General features: G+C 41.7%; 1 protein-coding gene across 1 annotated transcript in view; it reads left to right on the top strand.

Moving 5' to 3' along the window:
• The window catches only part of AMMECR1 (Alport syndrome, mental retardation, midface hypoplasia and elliptocytosis chromosomal region gene 1), a 115,290-nt gene extending 97,257 nt beyond the window's left edge, over nucleotides 1-18,033 (top strand). The window contains exons 4-6 of the mRNA XM_003135311.6: nucleotides 8,887-8,977; nucleotides 10,407-10,503; nucleotides 13,502-18,033. Coding sequence (XP_003135359.5) covers nucleotides 8,887-8,977; nucleotides 10,407-10,503; nucleotides 13,502-13,616 — 303 coding nt within the window. The 3' untranslated portion in view covers nucleotides 13,617-18,033. The remainder of the gene's footprint in view (nucleotides 1-8,886; nucleotides 8,978-10,406; nucleotides 10,504-13,501) is intronic.

Genomic DNA, 18,033 nt, shown 5'->3' with positions numbered 1-18,033 from the left:
ATATTTTGTAAATTGTAGTCAGACATCTTTTATCTCTGCTCTAGAGATAAGATCATATTGAAGGCATGAGGAAGAAGGATTTTCTGTCTTCTAAAGTAGACCTTTAGCTCATATTTCAATTGATGAATGACATTTTCACACATCATAGGGCACTTTTTGCTCTATCTAGCTCCCCGGATCACTGAGATCTCACCTACACATACAGCTGTCACTCGTGGTCTGAAGGCAGACCTCTCCTTTTAAGTACCCAACACTTACCTGGAATCAGCCCATGCTGGGTGGGGCTGACCAGCATGATTCTTGTGTGATGCCAAGAAATCTGTCCTCAGACTATAAAGCTAGACCCCAAGCCCCCTAGTCTCACTCTGTCCCTCGAGTACCCAAGCGTCTTTCATTGTGTGTGAGCTTGCAGGACTCGTGGTACTCAGGAGAGCTGCACTTCATTTTCAAAGCAACCTCCAAAGCACAGCTCTTGAGTGATCCCAGCTCCATTTCTGACGTGTTCGGCTACAGTTAATAATAGGGCGCTTTTGTAGCAGCCTTCATGAGAGTAAACAGATGAGATGAATAAATCAGCTACCGTCATTATCTCTCATATATTTTAGATGTTCTTGTTCTTCTTGTCACCTTCTCTCCCCACTTAAAGGTTTACATTTTTTCTAGCACCTCTTAATGTTCCACCAAAAACAGTGTTCCCATTCATACACAGACGATTGGCATGACTCACAGAGTCACCAAGCGAAATGACTTCTCGTGGTATATGTTCTGTCAACCCCCACCCTTGTGGTTCTTTTTTATGATATATGCTGTTTTTTGCTTCTCCTCTAACTTAAGATTTCTGCCTTTATGTATATATATTATATACAAATATATATATATATATATATATATATATATATATATATATATAGGCTTCATACATTTAGGAAAATGTTTTTCACAGTATTTTCTCAGAGACCTTGAGATTTTTGTATGTTACTATCCTTGCGATAATGTAGCCTTTGTCCTCATGCTCTACTTTAAATGTTTTTTCGAGTGGCTTCGCGCTTCCTGGCCATCTAGAAAGAATTTGCTGTGAATCAACAATTCAGTGTATCAGAAGCCTAGAGAGGAAGCAAGCCGAACAAAGCAAAGTAACTTCTAGAAGGTGATTTAATGCATAAAAATTTCCACTAGGTAGTGGTGAAAATGGTGACAATTCTTAGTGAAATGGGCTGTCTTTGTAGTCCATTCTCAGGCCTCCTCCGATCTCTTCCTGCTTCCCACCTAGGGTGTTGTTTTCCTGCTTCTTCCCCCAAATCCATAAACTCTTCCAGCCCTTGTGCTGGTAGTTCCATTCCAGTCTACTGTTTCCTGTACAGTTTGCCTATGTGTGTCTCCCAGCATTTAATAAAAAACACTGAGTTTGGGGAATGACTTTCCAAAATTCCTCACTGCCGCCACCCAGCTCAGTGACCTTTCTGGATCTCTGTTTCCTCACCGGGAAGCTGGAAAAGTTGGAGTAGATAATTCCTAAGGTCTCTCTGGATGCTGACAGAGTCTGACACTTGTTATTTCATTTTACTTCCAGAGACTGAATCACTACTAGCCATTTAGAAATCATAAGAGGTCCCTAGGTTTTAAAATGTCCATTGCCAACTTAAATGTGGGTAACAAAACGTGAGTCCCGTTTTTTAAATTTTACATTCTAGATTTCTTTTTCACAGAAGATTTCTCTTTAGGAAGAGAAATACTCTCTTCTAAACAATGAAGGCTTCTATTGCATCATCCTCTGTTTTAGAAGTCAACATTCTATGTATAAATCTAAATTAAGCAAATGTTAGGAAACGCTTATTCACTTTACAAATAAATAGTTTCCTTTGCAGGAGGACGCACTTGCACTATAGGGTTTCTTTATCGTCTTCCTCGTGACTTAATTCTAATTAATTCCTTTATATTCGACCCATGTGGCATTTTTTAGGAACAAATCCTTTTTGTAGACTGATAGAACCATATTGAGTGAGAGACTCAATGTACAGTTCTAAGCTGTATAAGGTTTTCCTTAGTTTCCTATCAAGCAAATGACATTATTTTCTGTGGGGTGCATTTGCAAGAGGAGTACCCTCCTCCCCCACTCCAGCCTTTGAAAAGCAAACTAAATCACATCTCTAGATTAAAAAAAAATATAACTTTAGTTACTTGTCTGTAAATTCACTCCCTTCATCATTCCCTTTTTTTAAAAATGGTAGGAATGCATTTTTCTAACTTTTGATGAAAAGCAAGCTTTTTATTTAAAGGTCACCTGTGTTGCCTGAACTTTCCTTGGAAAGCTTCAGGATGTTCAATTTTTAAGAAATGCTCATTATAATTAATCATTACTGAGAATTGGGGTTTTTTTCCCTTAATTGCACTCTGAGCTTGTCACTTGTTCTCTGTGAAACCTTAGAGGAAGAACAGTTTCTTTCATTGCAAATGGTATATAAACATGTTTGGCTTCATAGCTTTTCAAAGCACCTCTTCATTAGCCATGCTTTATTTTAAAATCTTAACTTATTCTTTAAAAGTTCATGGGGGGTGATTTTTAGCTAGTCCAGGTATTTTAGAGTTGTGCGTCTGCTATTAGTTAAAATTAATGTTATCAAATTGTTGTTCAGTGGCCTTTGTGAAATAAATTGGCAGCCTTGTGTTCCTGATAGACAAGATGTCTCAGTCTCCTACATGAATCAAAATTGGCACTAATTGGTCCTTTAGTAAGCTCTGCAAAAGCCAAGAAATTGGTCCATGGAGAGTGAACTAATTTCTAAGCCAAAGGTGTCTAATTTGCAGGGGGTTTAGAGAAGAGCAACACATATGCATTTTGGTCAAGGAGACCTCTGCAGTTGTTTTCACAACAACGGAGAGGAAAAAAACACGCAGCTGAGATAGATGGTGAAGCAAGAGTTTTCATACTAGAATATATTAAAAGGTTACTCATGCCCAAGTGATGGCTTTGCAATCAATTACCCTTTTTGATTTATTTTTGTAGTATTTCTTCTGCTTTTAAAAGCTTCTCACTTAAAGGAGATTTGAAAGCAAGTTCCACCTACAGGATGTGGTCAGATAATGGATAAAAACAGCGTAACAATATGGTCCTTGGCGGCCTCTCAGTTGATTCAAGACAAGATTATTTTTTAAGTCACTAAGGCAAGAGTTGTCTCTAGGTGGTACTAGGATTACAGGCCATCGTTATTTTCTCCTTTATACTTGTTGAAAGGGATTTGTTTTGGTAATATGCATGCACTATTTTTATAAGTAAAAAAGTCCACGTCTATGATTTTTAAGGTTTACAAAAGTAAAAATTACTGAGAAAAAGCAAACAAAACACCAACCCGGAATTGCAGCAACACTGTTTTCAAAATTTTTTATTTGGCCAGATTCTGAAGTGGTCATTATTAAACCATTGTTAAGTGTTAATCAGATGGGCACCTTCAAAATTTCAGACTTAAATTCTGAAACTGCTGGGTGGATTAAAGCGATGAGGGATCAGAAACACTCTACAGAGGATTTGATGGGCAGATCTGGACAGCATGTAGTCCATATTATTTTTTTTTAGTAGTTAGCAGGATTGGGGGAAGTGATTCATTAGGATCTGTACAAATTGTCAGCAGCCTTTATGATGAAAATGCTATTTTTTCTTACCCAAATAAGGATTATTTAAGAAATAAGGATTATTTAAGAAAGAAACTTGGAGGAGACCCACTCTGGAGTATTTTCCTCATTTCTTGGAATTTGCTTTCATTGGGAAGAGGAAGAGTCAGTCTGCAGAAAGCTGAGCTGGGGGAAGGGGCTATGAGTGAACAAGTCGAAGGTGCTGCCTTGTGGGTTTTGTGCTTTTAGGCAAAATATGACTGATGGCTTTGTCCTCCTATGAATATCAGAAACAGCAGACACATGCGTTATCCAATGCACTGTGTTTGTGTCTGTGGTACCACGGGCTGCTTTTGAGAGAGCATGTGTGTCTCCTGCGATGCCAGCCTCTGAAGGTTAGGGGGTTTGCCAAACACCCTGAGCGCCTCTCATTAGGAACAGAGTCCTTTCATTCAATTCAGTGGAACTGGCATGTTGAGCCTGGCAGGTCAGTCTTATGTGAATGACCAGCGACTGGCTGCTTTGTTAATTGCAGAACCTATTTTTGCCAAATGATATCAGCAACAAAGCCATGTCAAACAACCTTCAATTCTTTGACCTCCTGATATTTTTTATTTTATTCAAGGTGAGCCCACTGGAAATCAGTGCAGCGAGCTATGGCCCTCCTTGTACAGGGAAACACAACATTTGGTTCTGAAAGTGGGGGAAGAGTGGGGCTAACTACGACATTTGCTAAGACACGATGAACCCGAGGGAGTAAATTGGTTTTATTGACCGGGATTTGAGCAGGGGCAGATTTAGTGTTGAGGGTCAGGACTGTGTAGGCAATTGTGGACCCAAATGGTCCAAGGCTTGCATGGAGCCTAGTCCTCTTGGCCAGAGCACATTCGATACTCACTGATGCTCCTAGCCAGATGACTCTCTTGCACGTTTCAGCATATCTGGATTGTCGGCTTGCTGATTAGGCTCACAAGTAAAAGCAAGACCCTTTTGTAGTGCTGCTAGTGGATTATAGGACTCAAAACACTTGCCTTATAGACAGACTAGGGTATTTTAAACCTTGACTATGTTATTATGCAAAGCATAATATAGACCATGTATTATGATGGGGTGGGAGAGGGCACTTTTTTTTAATGCTCCTATGTCGAGAGTCACTGCATTAGGGGATAGTAGTTTTAAATGAAGCCGCATTTCTAACAAGGGACCAGATAACGAGGATAAATGAAATCTGCAGACAGTCTAGAAGCTTCATTTTAGCCATTATTTATAATCTCTTCTCCTACCCTTTTTACTATGTAGCAAAATTGATTAATTTGTGCGGATCTCATCTCCCTGTGCCCACGTGCCCTCTGATAGAGGAGCGAACAAATAGAGAAATGGACAAGAGAGGAAAGAGGATGAGGCCGAGGCCAGGTGGAGTTGGGGATGAATAATCCCCACACTGAATAATCAACCCCAGAACAATCAAGATATATTTTAGGGCCCTAACATTAATCTTGATATTTAATCATTCTGGGCGATGTTCAAAACAAAAGATTGCATAATAGCATTAATAAAAATCACTTGCTGTGGAGAGGTTCGGAATAAATATGGCTTTCTTTGTAGCATGAGAGAGGAATCTGTTGCACCGCTCTTAACGTTCGCTCAGCACACACAGATACAGCTCTGTTTAATTCCATATCCTCTTATCTATAAGTCCTACATTTAATTTACTACCATTTGAGTTGCTTTATAGCTTTGCTTAGCAAAAGTACAGTCTTGATTAAAAGGATATTATCACAGCTCATGAACCTTGAAAGCATTTTTTTTCCCCCCTCAGACCTTCTAAGAATTTTGAAAATGACCCAAAGACTCCGATAAGGCTGGATGCACACGTCTCCAGTTCTGGCCCACCTGGCTGTACTTTGGGCAATGGTAGTTAGCAGGGTCTGGTGATGTCGTTTTTCCCATGTGCCAACCCCTTATCCATCCCCCCAAGGAATGGCCCGTTATTGCGATGCAGTCGATGCAGTCGTAGGGCAAGTTTGCTGCAAGGAATCCCAGACCCCTGGTGAGCGGATCTCTTATCTAGCTGCTACGGCAACTGTGGCCTTTGTCTCTTGAGATGCTGCTGGCCCAAAGGATTCTCCAGTCTGTCAGAGGGGGGTTCGGTTATTATACATGAGGATTACATTTGGGAGTCGCAGCTGTGACAGATGCCTGCCTCCAACAACACAGAATTCGTTTTGGTGCTCATTTCAGTGGCGATGACTTAATTTGCAAAGCCAGTGATTTCCACAGGTCGGCCAGATTCGGTCATTCTCCACAGCAGGCTATTTCCCACTCTCCTCTTTTAATTGAGCAGTATGACTGTTTCCTTCTGGGAGCAAGGAAAATGCTGTCGCTCAACAGGTGACAAAAGGCATAATAATACTTTGATTCTGCTCAGAACATTATTACCATTCTCCCGATGCCACTAGTGGGAAAAAAAAAAATGAAGTCACTCTGGCTTCGGCTTTCTATCTTTGCGGAGGGTGTTTTTGACCTATGAGATAACTTACTTCTCACAAAGGGAACACTTGAAAATCACGATACTTGCAGTTCAATATACGGGGGCTTTCAATCGTTCAGAATCATAGGAGCACAGAAAAGAATTTTAAACGTTGTAAGTGGGGTCCTAATTCCAAATGGGAGAATTTTGATAATTTTCCTATCAAATTTGATAGTTGGGCCTTCTTAAAATACAAATGTAAATCAGTTGTACTCATGAATAATTTTGATTTTGGTCAGCGTGTCCTTCTAGCTTGGTCTTAACCTCTTCACATAGCTGTATCTTTATTAAGATATTACCCACGTACCATACAGTTGGTCTTACCTCTTTTCATTATTAAATTACTAGGCTTTAAAATCTCTGTAATTTTTGTTGAAGAACACAGAATGTACTCCTGTGAAGAAAGGATTTATGTCTAAATCACCTCCAATTTGCCTAAATCGCTTTTTTTTCCCCCAATAAATAGCCACAGTTTGTCGGAGCTAGACTGATTATTAGAGGTTATCTAGTTAACCCAGAAAAAAAAATCACCTGGGGCGTTATTATTTTTCCAAACCACACTTGGTGAAGTACAAAACCTCCTGCCATTCTGATAAGCTGCGGCCCCCATCCTCACCCCGTGCCAATTAAATAGCACTGATTTAGTCCAGCATCCTCATCTCACAGACAGGGAAACAGTCTTTCACTCACAATTTTGATTAGACACCTTAATAAACACCAAAATTCTTTTCAATTTTAACATGACAGAGTTTTGATAAATGGAGTCGAAGATGCAGAATTTACCTCAGTGAATGATGGGAGCATAAATTATATGTGCCGTTATGTTTTTAAAAACAAATGATGAAGGATCTGATATGTTGAAGGAAAAAAATTTCAAAGTCACTCATCAGAAAGGCAGTATACAGAAACGGTTGCAAATTTGTCATTGTCTCAGTACCATGTCGGGCACTGGGGAGATTAGTAGATGTCCTTTATCCTGGAAAGGCCTGATAGCTAAGCACTCATATTTCTTCTCAGCTGTCCAGAGCCATTTCCCACAGGGTATGGGAGGCCTTATTGTGTTAGTTTTTAAACAGCTGCCCTGATTGCATTTTCAGCAGAAGGAGATTCATACGAATACTGATCTTAGATAGAAGAAAAGAGCCACAGAGATAGGCTTTCATAAAAAACATAAACTGATCAGAAGATCGGACAGACGCTAATGGATGGATGTGCAGAAGACCTGGGAGGAAAAATGAAAAGGATTTCCCAGAGGAGGTTTTGTTGTTGTTGTTTTGCCTTTTGCCTTTTGAGGGCCGCACCCGCGGCATATGGACATTCCCAGGCTAGGGGTCGAATCGGAGCTGGAGCTGCCGGCCTACACCACAGCTACGCGGGATCCGAGCCGTGTCTGCAACCTACACCACAGCTCAGGGCAACGCCAGAATCCTTAACCCACTGAGCGAGGCCAGGGATCGAACCCGCAGCCTCATGGTTCCTAGTCGGATTCCTTTCCACTGCGCCACGACGGGAACTCCAGAGGAGTTTTTATTCTCTGAAAAAGGCCAGTAAGCACAGAAGAAGCAAAAGAAGTTTTCGGGGACCCCCTCTGCCTCTTCTAGACCTTGACAATCCATACAGATGTATGGGTGTAACCGCCTGCTCTGCAAAGAAGCCTCTTTCTCAGGTAAAAATGTTTACCTGGTCTTAACATCTTCCCTCCAGGACCTTGGACGATCTTAACCTCCACGTGGGAACCACTGATCTAAACAACCACAGATTGGGGAGAAGAGAATGGAGAGGTTATACTTTTGAAATGCCATTTTTATTATCAGTGTATCTAAGGACGTCAAGAACTTTTTAATGATCTTTCCTCTCTGCACTATTATTCTCTGTGAGACGTGAGGGGAGAGGACAGCTTTCTTCTGGTTGAATGTTACCTCAAAGAAACAATATGTAACTTTTCTTAAACCATTGGCAAGAAATTGCACACACTTACTTACTTAGACTCTTTTTTAGGGCGCCACCAAAAGTTTGTCTGTTTCACGTGATAAAGTTATAGTGGTCTCTGGGTTGGTATATGAGAAGCTGTGCAGAAACGCCCTGCCCTGAAGCAATTCACAATCTTTATTGCTTTTAGATTTGGTAGCAGCTTTGTAGATAGACGGTGAGGGTTTGCCACTGGCCATAATACATTTTTTTAGAAATACAATCTGTAATGGGTAAGCTCATAGGATCTGGTTGGATTTTTTTTGGGGGGGGGGTCTTCTCTGTTTGTTTATGTACATACAAGTCAAGGTTTACTAGACAGTTTGGGATGGGAATCAGCAGCCCCAGAAATGTGGGGACTTCATCTGAAACGGTGATCATCCCTGAAAGCAGGAGGGTTGTTTGCTCTCTCCCTGAAGTCACTTCCCTGGATCTTGCCCCTTATTGTCATGAGCCACAAATTGGGGCAGGGGCGGGGGAGGGCAGGACTCTTGGCGTTGATGGTCTTATTCTGCACCCAGGCGCAGCATGGTGGTTCTGGTTCTAAACAGAATGGCGTGGCCCAGCGCATGTTGGTCACATGCACATCGATGTTTTGAGCCTCCATGGCTGTCATCACGACCTTCAGTCCCAAAGTCAGTGTCTCGGAAAGAGAAAACAGACATGCCCTTCCAAAAACAAGGGGAAAGGAAGAACTGCATTCTCTTGAAAGTTAAATTATAACTTTTTCTTTCTGTTTCTATGAAGAAGACTGTACTAATAAAACTGCCAATTTCTTTCAGGTGGGTGTACATGGCATTAGAATAGAATTCATCAATGAAAAAGGATCAAAACGCACCGCCACCTACCTACCGGAGGTTGCAAAGGAGCAAGGTCATTGTTGTACTTTATTTCATATGATCTGGTGAAGAATTGAAACAAATACACAAATTGAAATGCGCTATCTGACCTTGCAGTTTTATCTGATAATTGATCACTGTCAAATTAATGATAAGAAATGACTCTTCCCTCACTGCCACTGCAATGTCTGAATGAAATCGGTGACTTCACACAAAAGTTGCACCTCTGCACTAAAGTTTGACGGCAAAAACATACAAAAGTGTACTTTCAAAAAAAAAAGCAAAGATTTGTAAAAATTGAGTGTTGTTTTAGGCAGTGGTTTGCTATGAATTTGAGGTGCCATCTTCCCATATTCCACTGTACTCTAGCCTCGTGGCATAAATCAGCCTTTCGCTTGGCGGCCAGCCACGCAGTTCATTGTCAGTATCAAATGTTTCCTTCTTAGCTGGTTCCCATTACTTCCTGTGCTGCCGTTACGATCGTAGGTTTCCCATGAAGATTAGGAGCATTGAGAAAATATGAACCATTTTTAGTGTTTTACATGTTCCTAATCAAACTTTTTTTCCGTTTTACCGCCGTAGCACACACCTTTATGAGTTACCACTGCCACACAAAATAACATTTCACTCTGCACTGTCCTCTCCTTTCCACCCACTGCTAAATTCTGGTGTCAGGTTAGCTCAAAGCAATGTCTCTTCTTTATCTCATGGAGCGTTTCCTCTCATCAGAAAGCATTTGTACTTCGTTTTCCCATATCTGTTTCATGTAAATGTGAGATGTATAACTGCCAAATTTAATATCATTAAATCCCCCCCACACCCCCAAACGAGAGAGTCAGTCTTTCAAGCAGCTATCTGAAGATCTGGGTTGCTTTAGAAAATGTCTTAATTCTGTAGTTGCATTCCGTGACTCTGTAAAGCAGACCTGAGAGGTAGAGGGCCTCGGGTATGAGTATCCATCCTGTGTCAGAAACAATAAAAACGCCTTTGAATACTGCACACAGATGCCCTTGATCGACTACAGAAGATGCTGCTAAACATGGCAATGACCATGAGTTAGTGTGGGAGTCCTAACTACTACTGCGTTGGCTCAGTGAGGCTTTTCCCTCCCTTTTAAAGCTGTCCCTGGTGGAGGAGGGCACAGCGTTTGTGGTTTGTTATGTGAGACACGACAGAGCCGTTACTGCCAGCCTCTTGGGTTCCTTGCCTCCGAATGCGGTTGAGATAAAGAGGCCAAGGTTGCTAGCCATCGGGGGTATAGCTAGGATATAAGGCGTACTGGGCGGTACCTGCTTCTGTACCCGATGCAGCCTTAGCTCTTCTGTGTGACTGTTTTTAGGACCAAAGGGGTTGATGGCATTTGGTGACAGTGATCGCTGACCTCTACAAAGTCATTTTGTATTTGACCACAGGTGCTCGTTACATGTGCTTGACTGGTATTTTATCTGGTCTACTCTCCACAGGATGGGACCATATTCAGACCATAGACTCCTTACTGAGGAAAGGAGGATACAAAGCTCCGATTACTAATGAATTCAGGAAAACCATAAAACTGACCAGGTACAGAAGCATTTCCTAGTGCAAGGCTGCCTAGTACATTTTGATGTGTATACCTGTAACCTTTTGATTTCTTTGGTCTCTCTAACTGTGCTTGCTTCTCTTTTCTGAAACAGAGTGGAAATGAATGGCTGGGCCATACTGAGGGGCGGATAACAGTGGAACCTCTGCTTGGCAGCAAAGCCTGTATGATGTATGGGCCCACCCAGCCCATCTTCACTCTGTGTGATTCCTCTGGCTTTGCAGAAGCCAGCCCTCTGAGCCTTTAGACTGCATTATTGAAGAAAGTGGCCTGAATTAGCTACCGGTTAGCTTTTGCCATTGCTTAGCAGAACCCCAGGATTCTGATAAGCAGTCCTCAAATTTGAATTTCACCTTAGAACTTTGGCAGTGATAGAGAGCTTGCTGGAAAACACAATTGAGCTAGACTCGCACATGCTAAATGAATTTCTGCACGGGCCAATAGGGGGACTTATTTTAAAAGGAAAAGATCGAACATTTTCGGAAAATGGGTTGCTGTTTCCATTTCTTTTCATTCCACGGAACCACATGGAATGCCTGTAGTTTAAAAACGGACTCTTCTCAGCTCTGAGGAGTCACAGATTTGAAAATGCCTCCATCTCGGCTTTCTCTGAGTTCACTTTCTAGGAGAACAGAAGGGCATGTACAAAAATAATTGTTAATATAAGACAGAATGTGATGGATGATGTGAGCTCATGGAGTAGGGAAAGAGGAATTCCAGGAGGGGTTGGGGATAACAGAAAATTCCAAAGAGGAGATAGATTTGAGGCTGGGCTTGAAGAATGAGTAGACTCTTTTGACAGGTGGAGAGTGGGGAGGAAAGGGATGCACTTAAACGGAACTTTGTGAGTCAAGGTATGTAGGTGGCGAGGTACAGAGCAAATTCGTTCAATAGTCTGATCGGGTTGGTCTTTCAGTGTACATAGGGAAGGCGGTCACTGGGCCAGATGTGGTCCAGAAGGTAGGTCAGGCCAGTTCATGGAGAATATGAAGGTTAAACGTGATTCCATAGGCACTTGGTAGCCATCGAAGGGTTTGAACAGATGGATTTGGGGACATGTAAGATTGAAATTGGAAATAGGAAAATTCATTGGGAGACATCCACACTAGGTGAAACGGGAGCCTCAACATGAGCTGTGGCAGTGTGCTGGGAAGAAAGGAGGGAAAGGAAAATATTGGGGAGGGGGAGGAAGACTTAGTCATCACTCAGAAGGAGGGAAGGAGTTCCCTTGTGGCTCAGTGGGTTAAGGATCCAGTGTTGTCACTGCAGTGGCTCAGGTCACTGCTGTGGTGCAGGTTTGATCCCTGGCCCAGGAACTTCTGCATGCCACAGGCGCAGCCACACACACACACACACACACACACGCAAATGCACAAAATCTAAAAGAGAAGTAGGGGAGTTCCCGTCATGGCTCAGTGATTAACGAACCCAACTAATATCCATGAGGACGTGGGTTTGATCCCTGGCCTCCCTCAGTGGGTTAAGGATCCGACGTTGCCATGAGCTGTGGTATAGGTTGCAGATGTGGCTCAGATCCCACGTTGCTGTGGCTGTGGCGTAGGCCGGCAGCTGTAGCTCCGATTCGACCCCTAGCCCGGGAACCTCCATATGCTGCAGGTGCAGCCCTATAAAGAAGACCAAAAAATAAGTAAAATAAAAAAAAATAAAACAGAAGCAGGGAAGATAAGCAAGTAAAGTCTTTCATCTAATAAAAGGGGCCAAAGCAGTCTCTTTAACCAAGAGAGGGAGCACAATGAGGAGAGTCCCACGTGTGCGTTGATTCTGGGCTTGAAGTGCTTCCTGACTTATCTGTATCGAAATGTCCAATAGGTCACTGAACACGTAGGTGCGGAGGGCTCATGGCCAGAGACGGGGATTTGAGATCATTGGGAAGGAGGACATGGTCGAAGCTGTGAAGCCCAGGTTCACTGAGCCTGGACAGAGCATAGGGTCAAAGGAACCGAAGGTGGAAATGTAGGAAAATTCTACAAGGCAGGGCTAGGAGGAGCAGCCAGAGACATAAGGAACAGTCAGAGAGGCAAGCAGAGAACCAGGGGAGTATAGAGCTGTAGACCACCAGGCACAAGGGAGCTTCCAAAAGGGACTGGTGAGCAGGGTCCTAATGGAGCGGCAGGACGGCCAGGTGGCTTCTGACAGAGCGGGTTTCCACGGAGGAGCAGCAGCAGAAGCCAAGAGGCACTGGGCCCAGGGGCAGTGTGGGGTGAGGGATTGAAGGTGGAAAATACATGTTACTCAGAGTTCCCATTGTGGCTCAGAGGGTTAAGGACCCGACATTGTCTCTCTGAGAAGGTGGGTTCGATCCCTGGCCTTGCTCAGTGGGTTAAGGGTCTGGCATTGCCAATGGCTGTGGCGTAGGCCTCAGCTGCAGCTCCAATTGGACCCCCAGCTTGGCACGTTCACATGCCATAGGTGCAGCCGTAAAAAGAAGAAGAAGAAGGAAAAAGTACATGTTACACGTTATGCTTCTGAAAAGTGTGGCAAGGAAAAGAAACCTGGAGATGGGAGAAAGAGGGTTTAGATACCATGACAATTCAGACAGTTTTTTGGTTGTTACTATTTTCCCTTAATGGCAAGACCTGAGGTGTGGAGAGAAGGAAAGGACTGGAAAAAGAGGCGGCGACGGAAGATCCCAGAAGAAAAATGCCATGCATGCCTGATAGTAAAAGGCTGGCTTTCCCCTGTTCTTACCTGCTAGCCGACCAGAGCCGCGGTGGCAATACCATGTCTAGAGCAATTTAAACAAGGAGTAGCAGAGGGCAAAGGTCCCGGACTCGGACTCCCGGATCCTGATCTCAGCTCTGCTGCTTCTTAGCTGTGTGACAGCGCACACGTCCCTTCTTCTCTCTAGGCCTGTTTCCTGATCTAGAAAAGTATCTCGAAGGGTCTCTCCAAGCGCTGGCTTGCCCCTATCACCTATTTCGTGACGTTAACCCTGACTCTTCCCTGACTTTCTTTCAGGTACCGTAGTGAAAAGATGACCTTGAGCTACGCCGAATACCTTGCTCATCGCCAGCATCACCATTTCCAAAATGGCATTGGGCATCCCCTTCCGCCGTACAACCATTATTCCTGACACTGAGCCGCACAGCCAGTCACTGGGCCTCTCTGCAGACCTCTTCCCAGGAGACCCTACCCCTTCTTGGTCTAGCTATCTCTTTTACTGTACCATTTTATGATGATAGTTTCCGTTGCCATGGTGAAGCTTCGACATCGTCAGTTAAGATCATCATGGTAACGGGTAGGAAAGTGGCATTTACTAAGAAGATCCTGTTTTATTATTTTAGATCATTGATTTTTTTTTTTTTTGCAGCATATATGAATTTTGGGGTTTTCGTACCTTACAACCTTATATAGAATTTTGCTTTGCTATATCTCAGTCAGGTTTATCTTTCTGTCCTCCTTTGCCTGCCTTCCTGTCTCCTTTCCTTCCTTCCTTCCTTCCTTCTCTTCCTTCCTTCTTTTGACTGTGGATGGAAGACATTGTGCAGTTTTTAAGGATTTCATTTAGGTGTTTCTTTAGTTTTTTTCCTCAGTAAGACAGATCATTTTTGATAGCTGTGTTTGGGAGTAATTCATATCAGATTCAGGTATTTGTATATTACTCTTGAATTTGTCTAAAATTCATTTTGCTACGAGAGCTGAGTATGTGGGTCTTTCACTCCCTAAGTATATGTTTCTCCCATGGATAAAATAGATGAACTTTGCGTTCTAGTATAGAACATTCGAAGGTCCAAGACAGGACTTGTCACAGAGAGTGAGAAATCATTTATGCCTATCGTGCTGGGTATCATAGGAAAAACTGCCTCATCACTTTATAGAATCAACTTACAACCTAAAACACTGTTTTAAGGAAGTACAAGCTACCTTTGAAATATGCTACAGAAATCATTTCGAAAAGCAGCGAATATCAGGAAGAGAACAGATACAGAACTTTAGTGCCTTTGAGAAACTATAATTAAGTGGAATTAAGAGGGATTAGAAAAAAGGCAATTTAGAGAAATATTCTTGTAAAATTGTATTGTTTCTATATATGAAACAGCAGATTAGACAAATTGCTTACTCTTAAGTATTTTTTTAAGCTGGAAAAATTTATTTTGAGCAAATAACCAAAAAGAGACATTTGTCTATTATATATTAACTTAAATTTGTTAGCTTTAGGTTTCAGTAAGTCAGTCATGATTGGCCAGAGACAATTGTAGCTGCCATTTCAAGAAATGGCAAAGCTAATCTAGTGAAACAAAAGTTCATTCATGCCGTGCTTTCAGACATGTTTGTCATGGGGACAACACTGGAGTTTTAGAAATACTATAAAATCGCTTGAATCTCTTTCTGCACTACATATTTTAGATAGAAACACATTTACTATATTGATAAGATGTTATGTTACACCTATGAAAATGGATTGGCATTTAGATATATACCATATAGTACAGTTGTTGGAGCCCAGCTCATTTGCAGGGCGAGTTTTCCCGTGACGCATACATACAAAGAGAACTTCCTATTGTCAGCAGGAGGTCTGTATGTATATCCCCAGGGAAAACGATGGATTCTGGAGAAAGATTACCTTCATTTTATGGTAGTGAATATGTGTGTGTGTGTGTGTGTGTGTGTGTGTGTGTGTGGCGTGCGTGCGTATGCAGTATGTGTGTAAGAAAATTTTTTTCAAACAGGAAACAAATATATCAAGTGATGAATATATGTATGGAGCAGAATATATGGTCTAAAACTATGAGATGTCACTGAATATCAATATGGCATAGCTTATGCATGTAGTTGCTGTGACAGGTGACAGACTGCTAGTTCAGAATTTGAAAACCCTTTTCTAGTTTGTGTGATTAATGGGCTGAATTCCTTCTGCTTGTCCTTGCGGGAAAGCAAACTGCTTGTGTTTTTCGATGAGAGTTCTTAGGAGTGTCTTGATATTCCTTCATCCACAGCATCTGTTGTTGAAATAACCATTTTCAGTTGTGATGCCTTAACTAAGAAGCCAATTGTTAGCCTGAAATGGAATCTCAGTAGCCAGTTCCATTGAACCTAGACATGAGTCAGAGAAAGCTAGCTGTTGGGCTTTAGAAAGGGATTTTTGAGTCCTTTCATTTCTACTTGGGAGCATTTTGGAGCAGATTAGTCTTTTAGTATGAAAACAAGTGGCTACCTGATGGACATTTTTTTCTTGCCCTTATAGGGAAACTGAGCACAAGCTGAATGATATTGTCTGCTGCAAAAAAAAAAAAAAAAAAAAAAAAAAGAAAAGAAAAAAGAAAAAAAAAAGGTAAATAAAACAAGCAAACTGAAGAGAGACAAAATAGACCAATATTGATCCATCTTATCCATCATCTCATCAGTTCCACAGGCTCCTCATCCTGGGTGAGCTCATGGTTAGAAGTTCTTTTTTAAAGAAAAGATCTATTACATACATATATGTGTGTGTGTATACGTACACATACATACATACATGTGTGTGTTTATGTATTTAACGGTGCTAATCAATCTCGAGCAGGTCACGTGACTGGTCATGCGGACTCTAAAATCATATCAGATTTTTAAAAAATTCTTGATATATGCAGATGTTATACAGATTTTCTTACCAGTGTAATAATGTTATACTGAAGAAATAACCATCCTGCAGGCTTCAGAGGACGAGGTCAGCAATATTTCCCACCATGGCTTGGGGGAAAAGGATAGTTTTGTCTCCTTTTGTATTCAGATTAATGCACAGTGCATTGTTGTGTCTAAGTAGCTGTTGACTAAAAGACTTTGTAGTGTAAAGGGTGTTATACAAACTTGTAATGGTGTGCTTCAAACAATTGCTAGATCCTTTCACCTTCGTCGTATATTATAAAGCTGTTAAATATGTGGTTTGAATGAACTTTGAACATGTTGAAATATGTAGCATGTGTTTTTAACTCAGACGAAGATTCTAATTGCACAGGTTGTATTCTAGCCAGTTGTGGTTTATTTTGTTCAGAAACACAAATGTGAATTGCACTCTTATCACCAGAATATTGTATAAGTTCAGTGATCTCGAAACAGCTCAGAAGTAATACTTGAACTTCAGTTGAGTAGCACAAAGTTTACATAGCCCCCCCTTTTAAATGTTAATCAGTTCCATCTCTGTTTTCTGTTTTCAAATGCAACTGGGTATTTTTTCCTCTTGGAAAATTGTACGTATTTTTGCTTTGGTATGTAGCAAAAGGCTTCCATTTCTGGAAGGGTTTTCTTATTCTTAAACTAAGGTCAGCCAGGTACCAGATTCTAAAAGAACAATTGCCACTCCCCCTCCCCGCATTAAGTGGCCTTCTGACTGCACGAAACTGTGCTACTGCCCTGCCCACCCCCCCCCCCCGCCCCGTCTCCCTGTCCAGAGAGGCCGGTGTAATCGATGGAGGAAGTGCAAGGCTTGCTCTCTACACACCCCCTCGCCCCGCCCCGCTTAAAGCAGTCGTGGGATTTGCAGTCCAGCTCATACAGCCCCCGTGCCCAGCACACCGGAAGTTTGTATACTGGCCTCTTTTCGTGTCTTCAAATGTGCAGGAAATGCGCAACTGTCATCTGGAATCGGTTCCATCTCTTCTGTGTGTTAGATCAAACCAAAGAAGCCCCCAGCCATGCCCAAATGCTGCTCCAAAAGCCTGCCTTCCTGTCCTTACAAAAACCTTGCAGGATTAAATGTGTTAACTTTTTTATTTTTGTACAGTTTCTAAGTGATTTTTGCTAGTGATGTTAAATTGAATTAAGTTTATTTGAGGGGTGTGAGCACCTCCTCCATTGAAATAAACTGGTGACTTTCCTTTTATTTTTTAAACGCGGAAACCCGTTGTGTGCCTCTCGATTTAAGGGTTTCTGATTACATTATTCTTACGACCAGCATTGATCCTTTATATACAAAGATATGTTTTCCTTGTTTTTTATTACTGTTTCAGAAGAAAATAAACCTTTTATTTTGCTCTGGACCCAGTAACTGCGCTGGTACATAGACGCACTGAGAAAACAAACTTTTGTAACCACCTCTGACTGTTTTTGTATATGAAAGTTGATTACTTTTGAAATATTTGGATCTAGTTTCTAAGTTATTTTAGTGTTTTATATGTTCCCGGAAATTACTTTGAATCGGTCACCAGCATAATGAGTTCTTGGTGATGCAGCGGTGAGACTTGTAATGAGCAAAAGCTACCTGGAGTAGCTCTTTTCCCCCCTTTCGTAGGACCCTGTTTTGATTACAGTAAGACATCACAGATTACCTGAAACCCCTTCAAGTATAACTAGATCCTCCTTCCTTCCACATCTAATTGCTTAATAGTTTGAAGAAACTATTGGAAATGGGCATTTTATATGACATGTATGGCTTTAAAAGATTAAAAATGAAGAAAAAGAAAAACGAGAAGGTTTATGTGGGTCTGTAAGGTATGGCTGTGGAAAGATATTGTAGTAGTTTTGACACTATTGTTATTACCTTTAAAATCATTTACCCAATAAAATGTTAAAACTGA

The sequence above is a fragment of the Sus scrofa genome, chromosome X (genome assembly GCF_000003025.6).
Source record: "Sus scrofa isolate TJ Tabasco breed Duroc chromosome X, Sscrofa11.1, whole genome shotgun sequence".
Taxonomy (NCBI): domain Eukaryota; kingdom Metazoa; phylum Chordata; class Mammalia; order Artiodactyla; family Suidae; genus Sus; species Sus scrofa.
The sequence above is the reverse complement of the archived record's forward strand: the minus strand, read 5'-3'. Positions and strand labels throughout refer to the sequence as shown.